Below are 15,586 nucleotides of genomic sequence, written 5' to 3' on the forward strand. Positions count from 1 at the left end.
TTTAAGAAACAAACAGAACACCAGAACGGATCGTCACATGCATTTCTATAGATATAATATCATCCTTGATAAAAACAAGTTGGAAACGGTTTACCTACAGCTAAACACTGAAATATCTCTTCCTACTAGTTCGAAATATTACCATCTAATACAGGCAAGCATCCTGAGAGAATCTCCACCGCTAGTTCCAGCTGCTTCTCCGATATGACCAACGGCGGCACGAGCCTTACAACATTCCCTTTTCCGGCAGTCAGTATCAGAAGGCCGGAGTTCCGGCATGCATCCACAAGTGGAGAGGCTGACACGTCCAACTCGATCCCAACAATAAGGCCAAGCCCACGTACTTCTTTGACATGTGGGTTTCTTCCCAGCTTCTGAACCAATAACTCTTTCAAGTAATGGCCTTTCTTTGACACGCTGGCCAGGAAACCTGGGTTTTGGATTTTATCTAACACGGCAAGGGCAGCACGACAAACAAGGGGGCCACCGGCAAATGTGCTTCCATGGTCACCGAAAGTAATGGTGGAAGAAACCCTTTCAGTTGTGAGGACAACTCCAATGGGTAGACCTCCAGCGAGTGGCTTGGCGAGTGTCATCATATCTGGCATGATGCCATAGGCCTCATGTGCCCAGAGGTATCCGGTTCGGCCTAATCCGCATTGAACCTAAATACACAGAAATGAAAGAACATGCTTGTAAGAGTGATTTGTTTGGTCACCATAGAAATTGTACGTTTAAGTGTGATGGTTAAACACAATGATGGGGCGAGCTAATAAATCCCAGTGTAATCAATTTTTTTTTCGACTCACCGGCAAAAAACACAGGAGAGTTTTAAAACTACGGGAGAAACAATGGGACCAGAAAATTTCTGACATAAATAACCACTGCATATAACTGAATGTCTAAGATTAAGGTAGTGAGAAAACTGAAAATTTTCAAAAGAAAAGAGAGGGGGGGGGGGGGGGGGGGGGGGGTCGGGCGGGTCCACAATGACATGGGAGAGTTTTGAAACTATGCGAGAAACAATGGGATCAAAAAAAATTGCTGACATAAATAACCACTGCATATAACTGAATTTTAATATTAAGGTAATGAGAAGAAATGTAAAATGGAAAAAGAAAAAAGAGAAACCTCTGCCTACCTCATCAAAGATAAGAAGGGCTCCAGCATCATCACAAGCACTGCGTAATGTCTGCAAAAATTCTTGTGTGGCGCTATATATTCCACCTTCACCTTGGATAGGTTCCACGAAAACGGCTGCTGTTTTGCCAGCTTGGATTGCTTTTTTTGCGGCTGCTGTATTTCCATACTCTAAGAAAGTGACTCCAGGCATGACTGGTTCAAAAGGGGATCTGTAATACTCTTTGCATGTCAAGGCAAGAGCACCCATTGTCCTCCCATGGAAACTATTAGTAAAAGAAATAAATTCTGTGGCTGGATGTTTCTCGTCAGGATGTGAAGATCTTTGAAATTTCCTGGCAAATTTAATAGCTGCTTCATTTGCCTCCGTTCCAGAGTTTGAGAGAAATACACGATCAGCAAAGGAACAGTCCACAAGACGTTTCCCAAGTGTCACCTGCAGTAGAATGGTAATTGTTTCTTAACCACCCAAAAAGAAAAACAACATGAAGAACATACTGTTCAAAAAACAAAACATCAAGAACAGATATGGAGACAACAAGAAGTAACAGAAAGAACCCAACTTCCACATTAGTGAGGGCTACAAGTAGCAACAGTGGAAAAAAATGCAGGATATGGTCCTCATGGCACACACCACTTGAGATGCACTATTTCCAAGGAGTTTACAGAATGCCTTAAGTTTCAGGATTGAAAGGCAACTAAAATAGAATGTTAATAAGACAAAAGAAGGTCATTAACTAATATGATAGGGCTGGCAACGGGGCGGGGCGGGGCGGGTTGGGGCCGGATGTTGGGGTCCCCTACTCCTTCCCCTCTGCGGGGAATATCCCCTCCCCTTCCCCTCCCCTTGCCACGGGGAATATCTAATCCCCATCCCCTCCCCTTCCCCGCCCCGCATCCTTCGGGGACAATCACTTTACTTTCTCACTTTACTTTGTTAAATGTTAGGTTTAAAACTAAGATTTGCTAGGGACAATCACTTCAGGCATGTTGCGGCTTGGCTGTTGCATGTGAGAGTAGCCACACAACCCACATAGGCTAAGATTTTATCTTATTCATTTTATTAACATGGGGACAAAGGTGGTTGCTCTCAGATTCATTTAATTGATCAATAGTCCCTAGCAGATCCCTAATTCCCAATCCCACTTGCCAAAAAGTACTGTACGTGCCACACCATAGGAAGATCCAAACCGTCCATTTGATGGGCACACCATACTACCATAGGCATAGGATGATCCAAACCTTCCACTTGATGGGCCCATTGTAGGATAATCCAAACTGTCCATTTGATGGGCCACAACATAAATAGGTTGTGGCCCAAAAATCATTTCCATAGGATAATCCCAACCCTCTGATCTATAGAGGAATTGCATATTATGGTACCTTCTATAGATCGGAGGGTTGCAATCATCCTATGGAAATAATTTTTGGGCCGCAATCTATTTACGTTGTGGCCTATCAAATGGACGGTTTGGATGATCTATGGTGTGGCCTGTAAAGTACTTTTAAATTGTAGCCTATCAAATGGACGGTTTGGATCATCCTATGGTGTAGCCCATACATTACTTTTTGAAAAATAAAGGACTATACGAGCGCACACCATATAAAATCTCATCACTCATAAGAGAGATGTTCCCTTTATTTGGGGGAGGGAGATTTTCAAAGAATTTAATATTGCCTTACAGTGATGGTTCGATGGGGAGATTTTAGGGATTTCTAAGGGTAATATACTAATATAATGAGGGACAATGCCCAATGGATTATGGGTAAAAGAAAACATAAAAAGCTATTTCAGGGACAAAACTGTACTAATGGAAATTATGAAAATTTTGGGGGAATCTTGTAGATATGTTTTGATCCAAGGGGTTTCTAGTAGTTTTCCCCAAAAAAAAAAAACACTTACAAAAATAGAAGAAAAAAATGGCATTAATGCGGGGCGGGGCGAACTCCATCCCCTTCTCCTCCCCTTCCCCGCACCGGGGAATTTTTTAAATCCCCTTCCCCACTCAAATCGGGGAATCCCCTCTCCAAGCGCGGGGGGGGGGGGGGGGGGCGGATCCCCGCTTTTCCGGGTGAAATTGCCAGCCCTGTAATAAGAAGTGCTAACATTCAAAAAAGAAATAAAAAACTAATAAGAAGTGCGGAAACAGAGTGTCAATGGAAAACCAATCTAATAGAGGCCTCTGTACCAAGTTCATTGAAACAAAATGAAAGATTTTTTTTTTTTTTTTTGAAATGGCAGGATGAATTCATTAAAAAAAGGAAAGAATGAAAGATTCACTTATTTAGATTTTTCAATCACTTTTTTTATTTATAATGTCACCGCTAAAGATGTTATTATTTAAGTGTAGTTCATTATTAATAAAATTCTAATTACTAGTCTCTTAAATATGAATTGAGTTCTCAGTATAAAAAACAAATAACCCCGCATATTGATGGACCTCTACATTGCAATCTTTCCTCAAGATTACAAAAGAGTATCATGAGGAGGACCAAAGCTGACAGGTTTTAATGCATAGTACAGAAATGTGAATCGAGAGTACAAGAAGCTTGCTGTCTCACATCTCAAGAGCAGGGTTATTCCATTACCTAGCACAAAGATGTAATCAAGCTTGTTAAAGTCTAAACTTGCAACTACTGAGGTAAGCAGCCCTAAACCTACATGATTTCGTGTATTGTGGCTTCCCTCTGGAATCATCCTCTCATCTGTTTATCCAGTGCCCTAGAGCTCAACAAATCTGGAGCTTCTTCTTTGAACTAAAATCCATTACCTAGCACAAAAAAGCTTCGGTCCAAATCCCTAAGGGAATGGTGGCACAAACCGGCTGTCAGTAAAATCATTAATTGGATTATTATTGAAGTGTCTGGGCAGGCCTTGACGACCAAATGGTTTGCTAGGGTTGCGATCGAAGATATTATTAATATTTGGATTATTCTATCCTATGGAGGTACTTTCGATGATTGTGATGCAGTGGAGGCTGGAGTCTAGCAGCTTAGAACGGAGCTAGGTTTGCTTCTCAGACTGGTGCAGCAAAGCTTAAGAAATTCCATTAACACAATTCCATGGCTTAGAGAGGAGATGTTCCTTCCTTGGAGATTTAGACGATTGCTTAGAGAGATTTTTGAGGTTTTGAGGGCGTTTCTGTTCTTTCTCCCATATTCATAGAGAAGGCAATACTTCCACTGACCTGTTGAAAAATTTTGGGTACTTCCTGCTCGGAGATGATGAGATAGTTTATGCACATCTTGACATTTTTTTCAAAGCTAGAACAATAAGATAGTTTATGCACAAGCCTGAGAAATTCCACCAATAATCTGCATAGCAGAGCCTAAGATATAGCAAATGAAATCCACGAAAGACAATATTGTAGTCCTTATGTTCCAGCTTCTTGGCTTTCGTTTAGAGTGATGCTCATTGGCCAGATGCACCAAGGCCATTGATCATGGCTCAACAACAAGGTTGCTCACGTGGATGGGGAATATGAAGCATTAGAAAAGCAAAAACCCCTGCGAGAGATATAAGCTAAATCCAGTGTAACAATCATTGTTTTGGGCGAAGTAGCTTTGATAGAGCAACTTATGAAAGAAATGGGTCACATGATAGAAGAAGCTTCAAGTTTCTATTGTCACATTCAAAGTGCTATTCACATTTCACATAGCTTGCAGCCCTTCATAAGAATACATAGTATTTTGAAGTTCACCATGAATTTCTCAAGATAAAAGGAAATTCAAGAACTGTAGAAGGTTCTGTTGTCAGAAACAAACACATATAGCATGTGTTCGCATTAAATTACTTGAAAGAAGAAGTGTTATAACCATTGATTGACTTACAGTTGAGGGTTGTAATAAGTCCGAAACTATGTGTTGTATAGCAAGAATTGATATTGTTGAATATTATTCTTTTCTAAGGACAGATATTTGTATCTTTTGTACCCTATGCAATTTTGAATTTTGCACTTTCCCATTGGATCATAGCACAATTGATGCATTACATCAATTCCATTTATCTTACCCAAGAGTTGGTCAAAGAATGATTCTGTTTATCCACTCCATAAGAAATATCTACCCTACATTTGATGTCGAAACATCTAGTCTACAATTGAATGGTAATGAGACTGCATTGGCAGTATATGCCAAAAGTGGGGTCCAAACAAGAAAAGCAAGTGAATTTGAGATTTCCATTTGAGCAACATTAGAGTATACACTTGAGTCAAGAAACTATATACCATCGACTTCTAGAAGACCTCTTCCAGGTCAGTATCACAATGTGAGACCTCAATGATTGCTCCAACCTCGGCTCTGATACTACTTGTTGAGAAAATCTGCCGAGCAAATCCAATCCGATCGTGCACAAATAAACGGAAAAGTAAAGGTAAACACAAGTCACGAGATGAACACCAAGATTTTACGTGGTTTGGCCAAGATACCTACGTCCACGGGCAAGAACATGATCTTCTAGATTCCACCATGTGAAAACAAAATTACAAGGAATACAACGGGACTAACCTGCAAATCTGCAAACCTGCAAACCGCAGCCTTTTTCCTTGCTCACTCAACCAAGACTGTCCCCAAGAAAACCCACAAGAGAAAACCCTCTCTCTACCTTTTTCCTTCTCTCTCTCTCTCTCTAGACCCCAAGAGAAAAATCACACTAATGTTTTCTCTCCTCACTTCCCATAAGGTATATTGCATACCTTGTATAAATAGGTTTCCAAACCTAAACCTATTTGTAATTGGAAACAATGCAACTTTCCCAACAGATGGCCTACTAGAGTTTATCATCATTACCTACTATTGATCTGACGTATGAACACATCATATTCAGTTTCTCAGATGTTCTATTCAGATTACATCCATAGAGATGATTGTGAAGATAAGTTTCTGGTTCAGAATTTATCAATGGATCAATTACCAATGGGGGACAAAAATTAGGTGAAATTATCAACAGGACCCACGCTTTTCAAAAATTATCAATGGAGGACAAAATATGTCTTGTCATTAAAAGCTGGACGAAAATGCCCTTTTCTTAATCAACACGTTTTGCTTTTCCACTTTTCCCTCTTTTCCCTTCTTTCCCTTTTTTTTTTTTCACTTTTTCATTTTCAACTTTGTTTTTTTTCTACATTACCAGTCATCTTCTTCATCATTTAGCCACCATTGGAGGTGGGAAAACTCAAAAATTTGAAACGTGAGTTCATTCCCATCTATCTTTCAATATCTAGGTTTTATTTTTCATTTGTTTTAGGGTTTTGCATTTCTCCTTCTCCCTTTCAATGGAGGATGAGGAAGATGAATCATACGGTAGAAAGAAAAAAATGTGAAAATGAACGAGTGAAAAAAAACAGGAAGTATAAACGTGTTCATAAGGGACTTGATAAGCCCATTCAGAATTTGGTAACCCCATTTTGATACTGGATAACCCCAACCCTAGAGACTTGAAAACCCCCTTCCAAAACTCCAGTACCCTTGGGCAATTTTAAGGGACTTGATAAGCCCATTCGTAAATTGGTAGCCCCATTTTGATACTAGATAACCCCAGTCCCAAATACTTGAAAACCCCCTTCCAAAACTCTAGTACCCTCGGCCAATTTTCAGGGACTTGATAAGCCCATTCTGAAATTGGTAACCCCATTTTGATACCTGATAACCCCAATTGTAGAGACTTGAAAACCCCCTTCCAAAGTCAAAACGTGTTGTATATGCCAAAGGGTATTTTCGTCCAGCTTTTACTGACAAGACCTCTTTTGTCCCCCGTTGATAATTTTTGAAAAGCATGGGTCCTGTTGATAATTTTGCCTAATGTTTGTCCCCCATTGGTAATTGGTCCTTTATCAATTTGTATGAAATCAACACATTAAAAGTGCTAACTTTTTTGCTGCTAACCCTTTCTTTCTCACTCGAAATACTTAACAGGAGATCATCAAGACTACACAACTACAACAAAAAACATTCCAAACTGCAAAATATAAGATAAGCTAAAAAACGAGAACTAAGGCATAACAAACACATTCCAACTCTGAAAATCCTTACCTGTGGGATTGAATAATAGACGTTGCTAACATGAGTAAGAGTATTTGCCTGCTCAGTGACTGCTTTTATCCAGTCCGGATCGCAATGGCCAAGTGAATTCACTGCTATCCCCGCCGTCATATCCAAATACTCTCTCCCCTCAACATCATACAATATACAACCCTTTCCACTCTTGAAAACTACAGGAGCTCTCGCATAAGTCCTCACAAAAACACTCCCTTCCGTCTCAATAACCTCTTTACTCTCCCCAAACCCTAGTTTTTCCGAATTCACAGGAATCTTTTCATGTACTTCCGAAACAAGACATGCCGAAGGATTCCGAGTGCTGATTCGGACAATAGATCGGCCTTTCTCTAGCTTAAACAAACGAGGAAGATCTAGCGAAGGAGAAATTGAATTGCTCAGAAAAGTATGCAGAGAACTCATTTTCTCTCAAATCCTCAATACCTTCTCACTCCTTGCCTTAATTTCTCGTTCTCTGTTCTGATTTAACAGATCAAATTAGGTTTTTGCAGATGTTTTCGAATTTAAGGAGTTCGACTTTAGGAATAAATTCTCGGAAGCATAAAATCTAAAATGAGTAAAAGAAACTTCAATAATTTCGAAAAAGATGAGATTCGATGCCCTCTAACTTGTTACGAGATCGATTCGAGAGCACATAAATAAAAATTTCGAAAGGAATTTGCAGAAATTCGTTGCAAACTGAGCGAGATGTAGAGAAAGATAATTACCTTTTATTTTTCTAGGGCTGGGAAAGAGCGAGATTTCTAGGGTTTTAGCTCTCGGAATCGAGACAGGAAAGCTTCGATTTTTAACAAACGTATGAACGAAGCCAACTCAAACTATATTTTCCATGTATGAATTGACGACTCACGACTCACGACTTACGATTGGATGTGCTGACCGAAATGTCCCCAATCAAATACGTAATTGACACTAATACCCTTATTAAGTAGGGGTCATGGGTGCAACTGGGGTGCGGCGGGTCGGGTTTTGAAGAACCCTACCCTACGTGAGAAATATCTTTGGTCGGGTCGGTTTTTTTTTTTTTTTTTTTTCGAAAAACCCACGATTTCCAAACCTGGCCCTACCCATGATAATTCTAAGGTTGGGTCGAGTTTTTTCACATTGACGTATTGTAGAAAAAAAAACAAATCTTCACACCAAAAATCTCTAAATTTATGTAATCAAGTGTATAAATTTAAGAAGGAAACTAAACTTCCACATCACAAACATGATCACCTCAATGAAAACAATCATATCATTATATTGAAAAGTAATTTGCTATGTTATTCAAGAGATAATTAAAAATGTCATAGTACACTTACATAAGTCGGGCTGGGTTTTAGGTTTTTTTTCTTTAAACCCAACCCCACCCAAGATTGAGCCGGGTTTTTAAAACTAAAACCCTACCCTACCCAAGACCCATGATTTCTAAACCCGACTCATGCTATTTTCGGGTCGGGTCGATGTGGGTCGAGTAAAACCCGACCCAAGTTGCACCCCTATTATTAAGCAATCACATGTGTAGGGTTACCATTGGTGGGCCATAGCCCTTAACATTACAATTGTGGGACTGTCTCAGCCACCAGATCACTATTGAATATGGCTAAGATTGAGACTACGATTTTTGGCTAAGGCCCATTCATGGTGGGCCACCAAACTAGTGCATGCAAATGTACAATTGGGCTAGTTAAATGAAGTTTGGATCTGCTTGAGACTTCACTCAAGGTGGTGCACTTGGCCAGGATCCTTTTCTTAGTTGGAGCTCTAACCTAACTACTTAGGCCCAAGCCCGCTAATGTTTTTGTGGAATAAATGATTTAGGCTTGACCCCACCCCAAGAGCCCATATTTCTGTTGTGGACTCGGTAAAACCTCAGCAAACCATGGTTTTATGGCCTAGTGACCCATGGTTGCCCTTTTTTGCCCTTTTGCAAATTGTCTCAAGGTGGTCAATAGTGTTAGAATTATGTTAGATCTCGAAAGATCTAATTGTTAGATTGTGTCGTGATCACCCGGCCCGTTGGATTGTCTTGGTGGTAATTAGGCAGGTAGATTAGAAGAGGTAACCTAGAGTGATTAAGGAAGTATGTTAATCTAGGAAGATTCCATCTTTATCTTAGGCACGTACATTAGAATAGGTAACCTAGAGTGATTAGGAAAGTAGATTAGAAAAAGGTGACCTAGAGTGATTAGGAATTGAAGTAGATTAGAAGAGGTAACCTAGACTCCTAGAGTGGTTAGGAAGATCCATCTCATTCACTCATCTGACCTCTCGTCGTAAGGGCCCCTAACTTTGAGAATCTCTTGAACTTCTTAAAGGGGTCATCTTTCAAAGTTCATCCACAAAGAATGCACCACACGCGTCCTTAAACTGAAAAGGAATAATTTTCAGCACGACTCCAAGTTATAATCAAACTATCGTAAGATTCTAGAAATGTACATGTAAAGTCATCATCTTCCTCCCATCCTTACCCTAATGCTTTCAAGTTGACAAATTATGTTGTTGTGTGAAGTGTTTATAAATCTTTGTGTTCCTTCATCTTCAAAGAATACAACCTTATCTTAAAAAAAAATGATTAGAGAGTAACTTGGTTTGATGGCCTTTTAGTTTTGCCCATAGTCCACAGACCAATTATTGTCCTTTTTTCCCACTGTATTGAACAAAACATCATCCACAGGGCGCAAATGTGTAGTTGATAATGCCTTCATATCCATCTCTTCCTATGTATCTCCCTTCATTGATTCCAACTTCTTACTCTTGTTTTACCAACAACTTCTTTTCTTCCCGACTACCTTTTCCCGTTGTCTCAAAATCTTTAAGCTGGATTACCTTTTCCCGTTGTCTCAAAATCTTTAAGCTGGATTATATAGATATCTTCCTGAATGCATGTTTCTATTCAAGAAGGAGATTTTAGCATCCTTTTCCCATATATCGTAATCATAATGTGAAACTATAGTTAATAAATCCAATCAAAATATATAAATATGGTTTAATTGATTTTTAAGTGTGATAAATAGAATAATTTCTAAGATGAATTAAACATCATATCCTTAACATAGAATCTTCATAAAAGTCTGTTAGAAAAATAAACTTTACAAAATAAATTTTATAAATCATTTTGGTTTTCTATGTCATTAGTTGTAATTTTTTTTATGTTGGTTCATAATTTTGCTAGTTTTTGGTGAATTATTGCTAAGTGTATCTTAAACCGGTTCAAGTCTAGCTATCTCCGATACCTCTCTATCTCCTTATCCTCCACATCACACCGTTCAATGGCAAGTCTAATGTACACTTTCCTCTATGCAAAACATCAAAATAGGTGGTGACCCACTATAGGCAGATGTAAGATCAAGGATCTGGACTTGAAATATCTGTCATCAGTTAAGCATCTACTAATCCATTTTCATTCAACCCCCAGATAAGTAAAACCAGTACTAATTTAGTAGGACAAAAGCATGTAAAACGCGCTGTCCTCTTCTTCTAACTTCAATCGTGTGTTCATGTTCATGCCAGCAAGCTGTGAAAAAATCTCATATAAATTCTCACATCACCTTTCCTCTTAACTACAGTCACTCGCTCGATAATCATATTCATGTGATAAACCTCTACCTATAACAGCCCAACTAAAGTAGGGAAAGAGGAGAGTCCAACTTCTAAAGAGTCTTTGGTACTTTAAAAGGCCAATATTTTGGAGTGTTCCAACAAGAAGAAAGCCAGCATTAGTTGATACCCCCCTGAAACTCACAAGTTATACACCTTTGTGCCGAACCTTGCTGAACATCCAAAAATTAATAAGCTAATATAAATGGACAGCCAGCAGCTTCCAATCGAATAAATTTTAGTTATGGGCGATCCAAGCTAGAACTAGTGACCCATCAATTCGAATGGTCAGGATTGATGGGAATGTCTACACGTTGTATAGTTGAGAACATTATACTTCATACAAACACACTTTAAAGTGAGAGTCTCTCATATAAAGCTTTTAACCTACAATGTGCACTATAGGTTAAGAACCTCACAAAGATATATTCAAATTGTTTTACCTATAATAGATGGCAAAAATAGTTCTTGTAGATTGACTTTTTCATTATTTTGAATAAATGTAACTATTATGAGGAAAGTGTTCCTGAGCTTATCTGTGCTATAGCTCAAAACCACATGTGGTCCCACATTTTTTGGGGATCCAAACAATTCATTTGGAAGGGCCTTCCATGGATAGGGTGTGTACCAAAAATCAGCGCTATAAGATCATCCTAACCCTGCCATTTATAGAGGGAAAAAATGGACAGAAACATGAACACACACATTGTCTGTCCATTTTCTCCATCACCTTTGATTGTGTTAGGATGATCCTATATGGCTGATTTTTGGTACAGACTCTATCCGTGGAAGGGCCTTCCAAATGAATGCTTTGGATCCCCTAAAAAATGTGTGGCCACATTTGTTCCTGAGCTATAGCTCGAATAAGCTTATCTGAGGTATAGCTCCGGAACACTTTCCTCAACTATTATATATATACTCTTACATTTTTAGAATAAATGAGAGGTGGACAATTTTAGAGGGGAAGTGATCCAATGGTGTGCAACATACCTCGTATATCAGACTATGCTTCTCCATCTTACATTTTTAGAATAAATGAGAGGTGGACAATTTTAGAGGGGAAGTGATCCAATGGTGTGCAACATACCTCGTATATCAGACTATTCTTCTCCAGCTTCTCTGAAGAGATTCTTGGAGATTGACTGGTCAGTGATAGCGACCTAGTTTTGAATGTTATACCAACCAAGGGAAAGTATAAATGGTATAATTTAAGTACAGGCCCTGACAAAAACGTGCAGCAAATTTGACTGGATATTTAAGAGTTGTCGGGATCCAATTTGCCTTCTTATGACTAAAAAGTGAGGCCCGTTAGTCAGATGTGAAATTTGAACCGCAGTCTATGCAGAAATATCTGGAAGAAACCCATTTTCTTTTCATTACTGCTTGATAAAATCTCATCCACTCCTTTTTCTAATGTTTTTGTTCATGTGATATGACTTTAAACTTTGAAAGCCGTTGAGGAAAAGGAGAGTGACACGATGTGTTTGGTGTATTCTCTTAGGTTCTATTCGGTTAAGATTATGGCAACCGATTATTAGAGTCACAGTCTAATCTATGAACCTGAGGTTGCACCTGAGATTTTCATACTATGTTCTTGCTACACACTTTCCTACGAATTGATTATGCCTCTTTGAACAGGGCATGAGGGGGCCTTATGTAGGAAGGGTGAAATCAGTGAGACAATGAGGTCTAACCTACAAATGAACCTTTTTTTGTGTGGGTCCACTCTCCTCTCTCCGCCTTTTCTCCCCACGTGCGTTTAAGCCTTTAACAAGATTCTCTCCCCTATATTAGAGCACATCACTCAATTATGTGTTTTAGAAGAAAGAAGCAGGTACCCTAACAACGAGTTTTTTTGGCGATTTGTTTTGGACTCTAGTGCGATCAACTACAATAAAAATTAACATTTTCGTATTTCTTGTTTGAACCTAAATATGGCTTGGTTTATCAAGCGGCTGGGATCATCGGTTCAATGTGGGGCCAGCAAAAGTGGGCTGGGCTTGTGCTGGTAAGGTAGATCAACGGATCTGATTTGCCCCCGTGGCACTTTGGCCCAAAAAAGGAGCTGTTAGGAAATAGCATAACAGTCACCGTCCTTATATCATGTTTCCAACATAATCCCGGGATATACGTGAAAATCGTGATCGTGCATCTACTTTCCAAATCTTCCAATGACACGCGTTTCGGAAGTCAAGTGAGGCTTAATTCATTTTGTCCTCTTCAACAACAAAGCAGATAAGATTCGGCCATAAGCCGTTTGGTTGTCGGAATTTTTTTGATTCTTGGGACTTCTGTGGAATTTCTGCATGAAACCCACGTTTGGTTGGTGGGCCCAAAATAATCCCAGGAACCAAAATAACCCTGTACGAAACCCCAAGAAGAAAAAAAAAAAAAAACTCCCAGGAACCACAAATAATCCCAGGAACCAAAAATAAGCTTGCAGAAGAATTTTTTTCTTCCCAACAGTTCAACAACCAATCTCCCAGGAAGTTTTTTGTTCCACAAAAATCCTAAGAACCAAAAAAATTCCGGCAACCAAACGGAAAAGATAAATTTTCGTGAGCTTTGAATACGACAATGGCGCTTTCGTGGTTCAAAAGAGAGAGAGAAAAAAATATCAAATTTGACAAAGCGACGTAGTCGCAATTTTCTTTGCAGCATTCATCGACAACAGAAGGTCCTTGTCACCTTGTAGGGTCTCTCTCTAGAAGTTTCAAGCCTGTACGGTATACGAGGGAAAAGGTTTTCTATGCAACGTAACGAAATGATATATCCGCCCACCTTCTTTTCTCTTCCTTAAAAATAATTCCATTTTGGGGAAAGAGGTGGAAATGTTGGAAATGAGATGGAAATATCAATTCTCGTAAGGGCCTGTTTGGATACCTCATATTTTGTATTTGGATTTGGAATTGAGTTTTGAATACAAAATGATCAGATCCGCCAGCTCATGTTGAGAGAGAGAGAGAGAGAGAGAGAGAGAGAGAGAGAGAGGGAAGAGGGTAGTGGGGTACTTCCTACTGAAGAGGATTTGATCCGGATCCAAATCACAATGCAAAATGGGCTGCAAATGTGAGAAATCCAAATCAAAATCTTCTTGGCATCCCAACAGGCCCTTAGAGTACCACCGAAAAGGGGACCGAACAAATGGGTTCTCGCCACAATATCACAAATGACATGTGCCAGCCTTAGATTTAGGAAAATCAACAAGAGCAGATTTTTTTTGTGCACACATGGCATATTCTCATTGCAGGTCCCTTGCAGCCTTGCTAGGTGGTACTCTCGGTCTCCATATCATTTTCCATTAATAAATTAATAAGAGATGTTAAAATTTTAACATATTCAAAAAAGATTTTCTTTAAGTTTATAAACTTGGTTCTCTTGGTTGTTGGATTAGGAGATTGGGGAAATATTTTATGTACATAGAAAGCGCTTGGATATGATTCTAGAGATGTAAATTTTTACAGATTTTATTTATAACGGAAAACAAGAAGCAATAGTTTTCTATAAAGGTTGGAAATAGTAGGTGTTATTTTCACTCGAATGTAGTATAAAGTCGTAGACTCAGACAAGATACTTTCTTAGTCTTTTATCAAGAGTTGCTTATATGCCATGTTTGGTTTCCATTAGGGCTGCAACTCGGGTCGGGCGGGTCGGGTTTTGGAGAACCCAACCCTACCCGAGCAATATCTCGGGTCGGGTCGGGTCGGGTTTTTTTTCGGAAAACCCACGATTCCCAAACCCGGCCCTACCCATGATAAATCTCGGGTCGGTTCGGGTCGGGTCGGGCTTTTTCACGTTGACGCAAATTTTTAAGGAAAATTCTTGTTTGGCAAGGCAACTCAACTCATAGAAGCAGAAATTACACTCACATTACACTTGAATCAAACAATGATGTAATTACACTCACATCACACTTGAATCAAACAATGCTGTAATCAAACAATGTTGTAATTACAATCAAACAATGCTGAATCAAACACTTGAATCAACTCAACTCATAGAAGCAGAAATTACACTCACATACAGTAACAGTGGGTGCGTGGGTTTTCACTTTTAACTTTGGGATAATTACATTTACACCCCCTCTAGTTTCTGACACATCCACTTCCACCCCTATAGTTTAAAACGTGACAAATACACCCCTGTAGTTTCAATTTGTTTAAGGTTTGCCCCCTCAGCTGAAGGTTCGTCCATAGATTGAAGGGTTAGGATGATCCGATGGAGCTGATTTTTTGGGCACACTATATCTATGTCAGGACCCATCAAATGAACGCTTTGGATCATCCAAATAATGTGGGTCCCTACCCGAATCCAAACACTACCAAAAAATCATCCAAATAATGTGGGCCCACATTGTTTGGATGATCCAAAGCGTTCATTTGATGGGTCCTGACATAGATAGGGTGTGCCCAAAAAATCTGCTCCATCGGATCATCCTAACCCTTCAATCTATGGACGAACCTTCAGCTTAGGGGGCCTACCTTAAACAAATTGAAACTACAAGGGTGTATTTGTCATGTTTTAAACTATAGGGGTGGAAGTGGATGTGTCAGAAACTAGAGGGGGTGTAAATGTAATTATCAACAATATGTTATTTTCTTTGCTTCATGCCATGGCATGCTGTGGCTCTTATTTTGGGTCACAAGACTACAAGAGTCGTATCCCTTCCTCTTCCTATGTAGGTTTTAGTGACCTTTGGATGCTCTAGCTGTTTTACATGCTAATCTACTTAGATTGATGCATGCGTATTTTAGCCGTTCAAAAGCCAGATTGATCTGGATCTGATTGATCATATCTAGCAAATCAAAGG

The 15,586-nt window shown here is 39.3% G+C and overlaps 1 protein-coding gene across 2 annotated transcripts; it reads right to left on the bottom strand.

Moving 5' to 3' along the window:
• Nucleotides 1-28: 28 nt before the first annotated feature.
• Nucleotides 29-8,059, bottom strand: WIN1 (HOPW1-1-interacting 1). Of its 2 annotated transcripts, none has more exons than XM_077397280.1 (4): nt 7,902-8,059; nt 7,171-7,648; nt 1,142-1,576; nt 29-665 (listed from the first exon to the last, which is right to left on the bottom strand). In XM_077397280.1, exons 2-4 carry the CDS (start codon nt 7,594-7,596, stop codon nt 126-128), a joined length of 1,401 nt encoding a protein of 466 aa, XP_077253395.1. In that variant the 5' UTR covers nt 7,597-7,648; nt 7,902-8,059; the 3' UTR covers nt 29-125. The 2 variants fall into 2 exon arrangements, with proteins under 2 accessions (XP_077253395.1, XP_077253396.1); XM_077397281.1 differs by having other exon boundaries at nt 7,171-7,653; nt 7,902-8,035.
• Nucleotides 8,060-15,586: the final 7,527 nt, after the last annotated feature.

The sequence above is a fragment of the Tasmannia lanceolata genome, unplaced genomic scaffold, assembly GCF_043159265.1.
Source record: "Tasmannia lanceolata isolate RefF3 unplaced genomic scaffold, GAP_Taslan_0.1 ptg000015l, whole genome shotgun sequence".
Lineage (NCBI taxonomy): Eukaryota > Viridiplantae > Streptophyta > Magnoliopsida > Canellales > Winteraceae > Tasmannia > Tasmannia lanceolata.

Bases quoted from the DNA above. Each gene is read 5' to 3' on its own strand.
- WIN1 (XM_077397280.1), bottom strand. From the start codon at position 7,596: ATGAGTTCTCTGCATACTTTTCTGAGCAATTCAATTTCTCCTTCGCTA. The intron at 1,577-7,170 runs GTAAGGATTTTC...ATTCTACTGCAG, and splicing joins TCTATTATTCAATCCCACAG to GTGACACTTGGGAAACGTCT. The intron at 666-1,141 runs GTAGGCAGAGGT...CTGTGTATTTAG, and splicing joins CCCTTCTTATCTTTGATGAG to GTTCAATGCGGATTAGGCCG.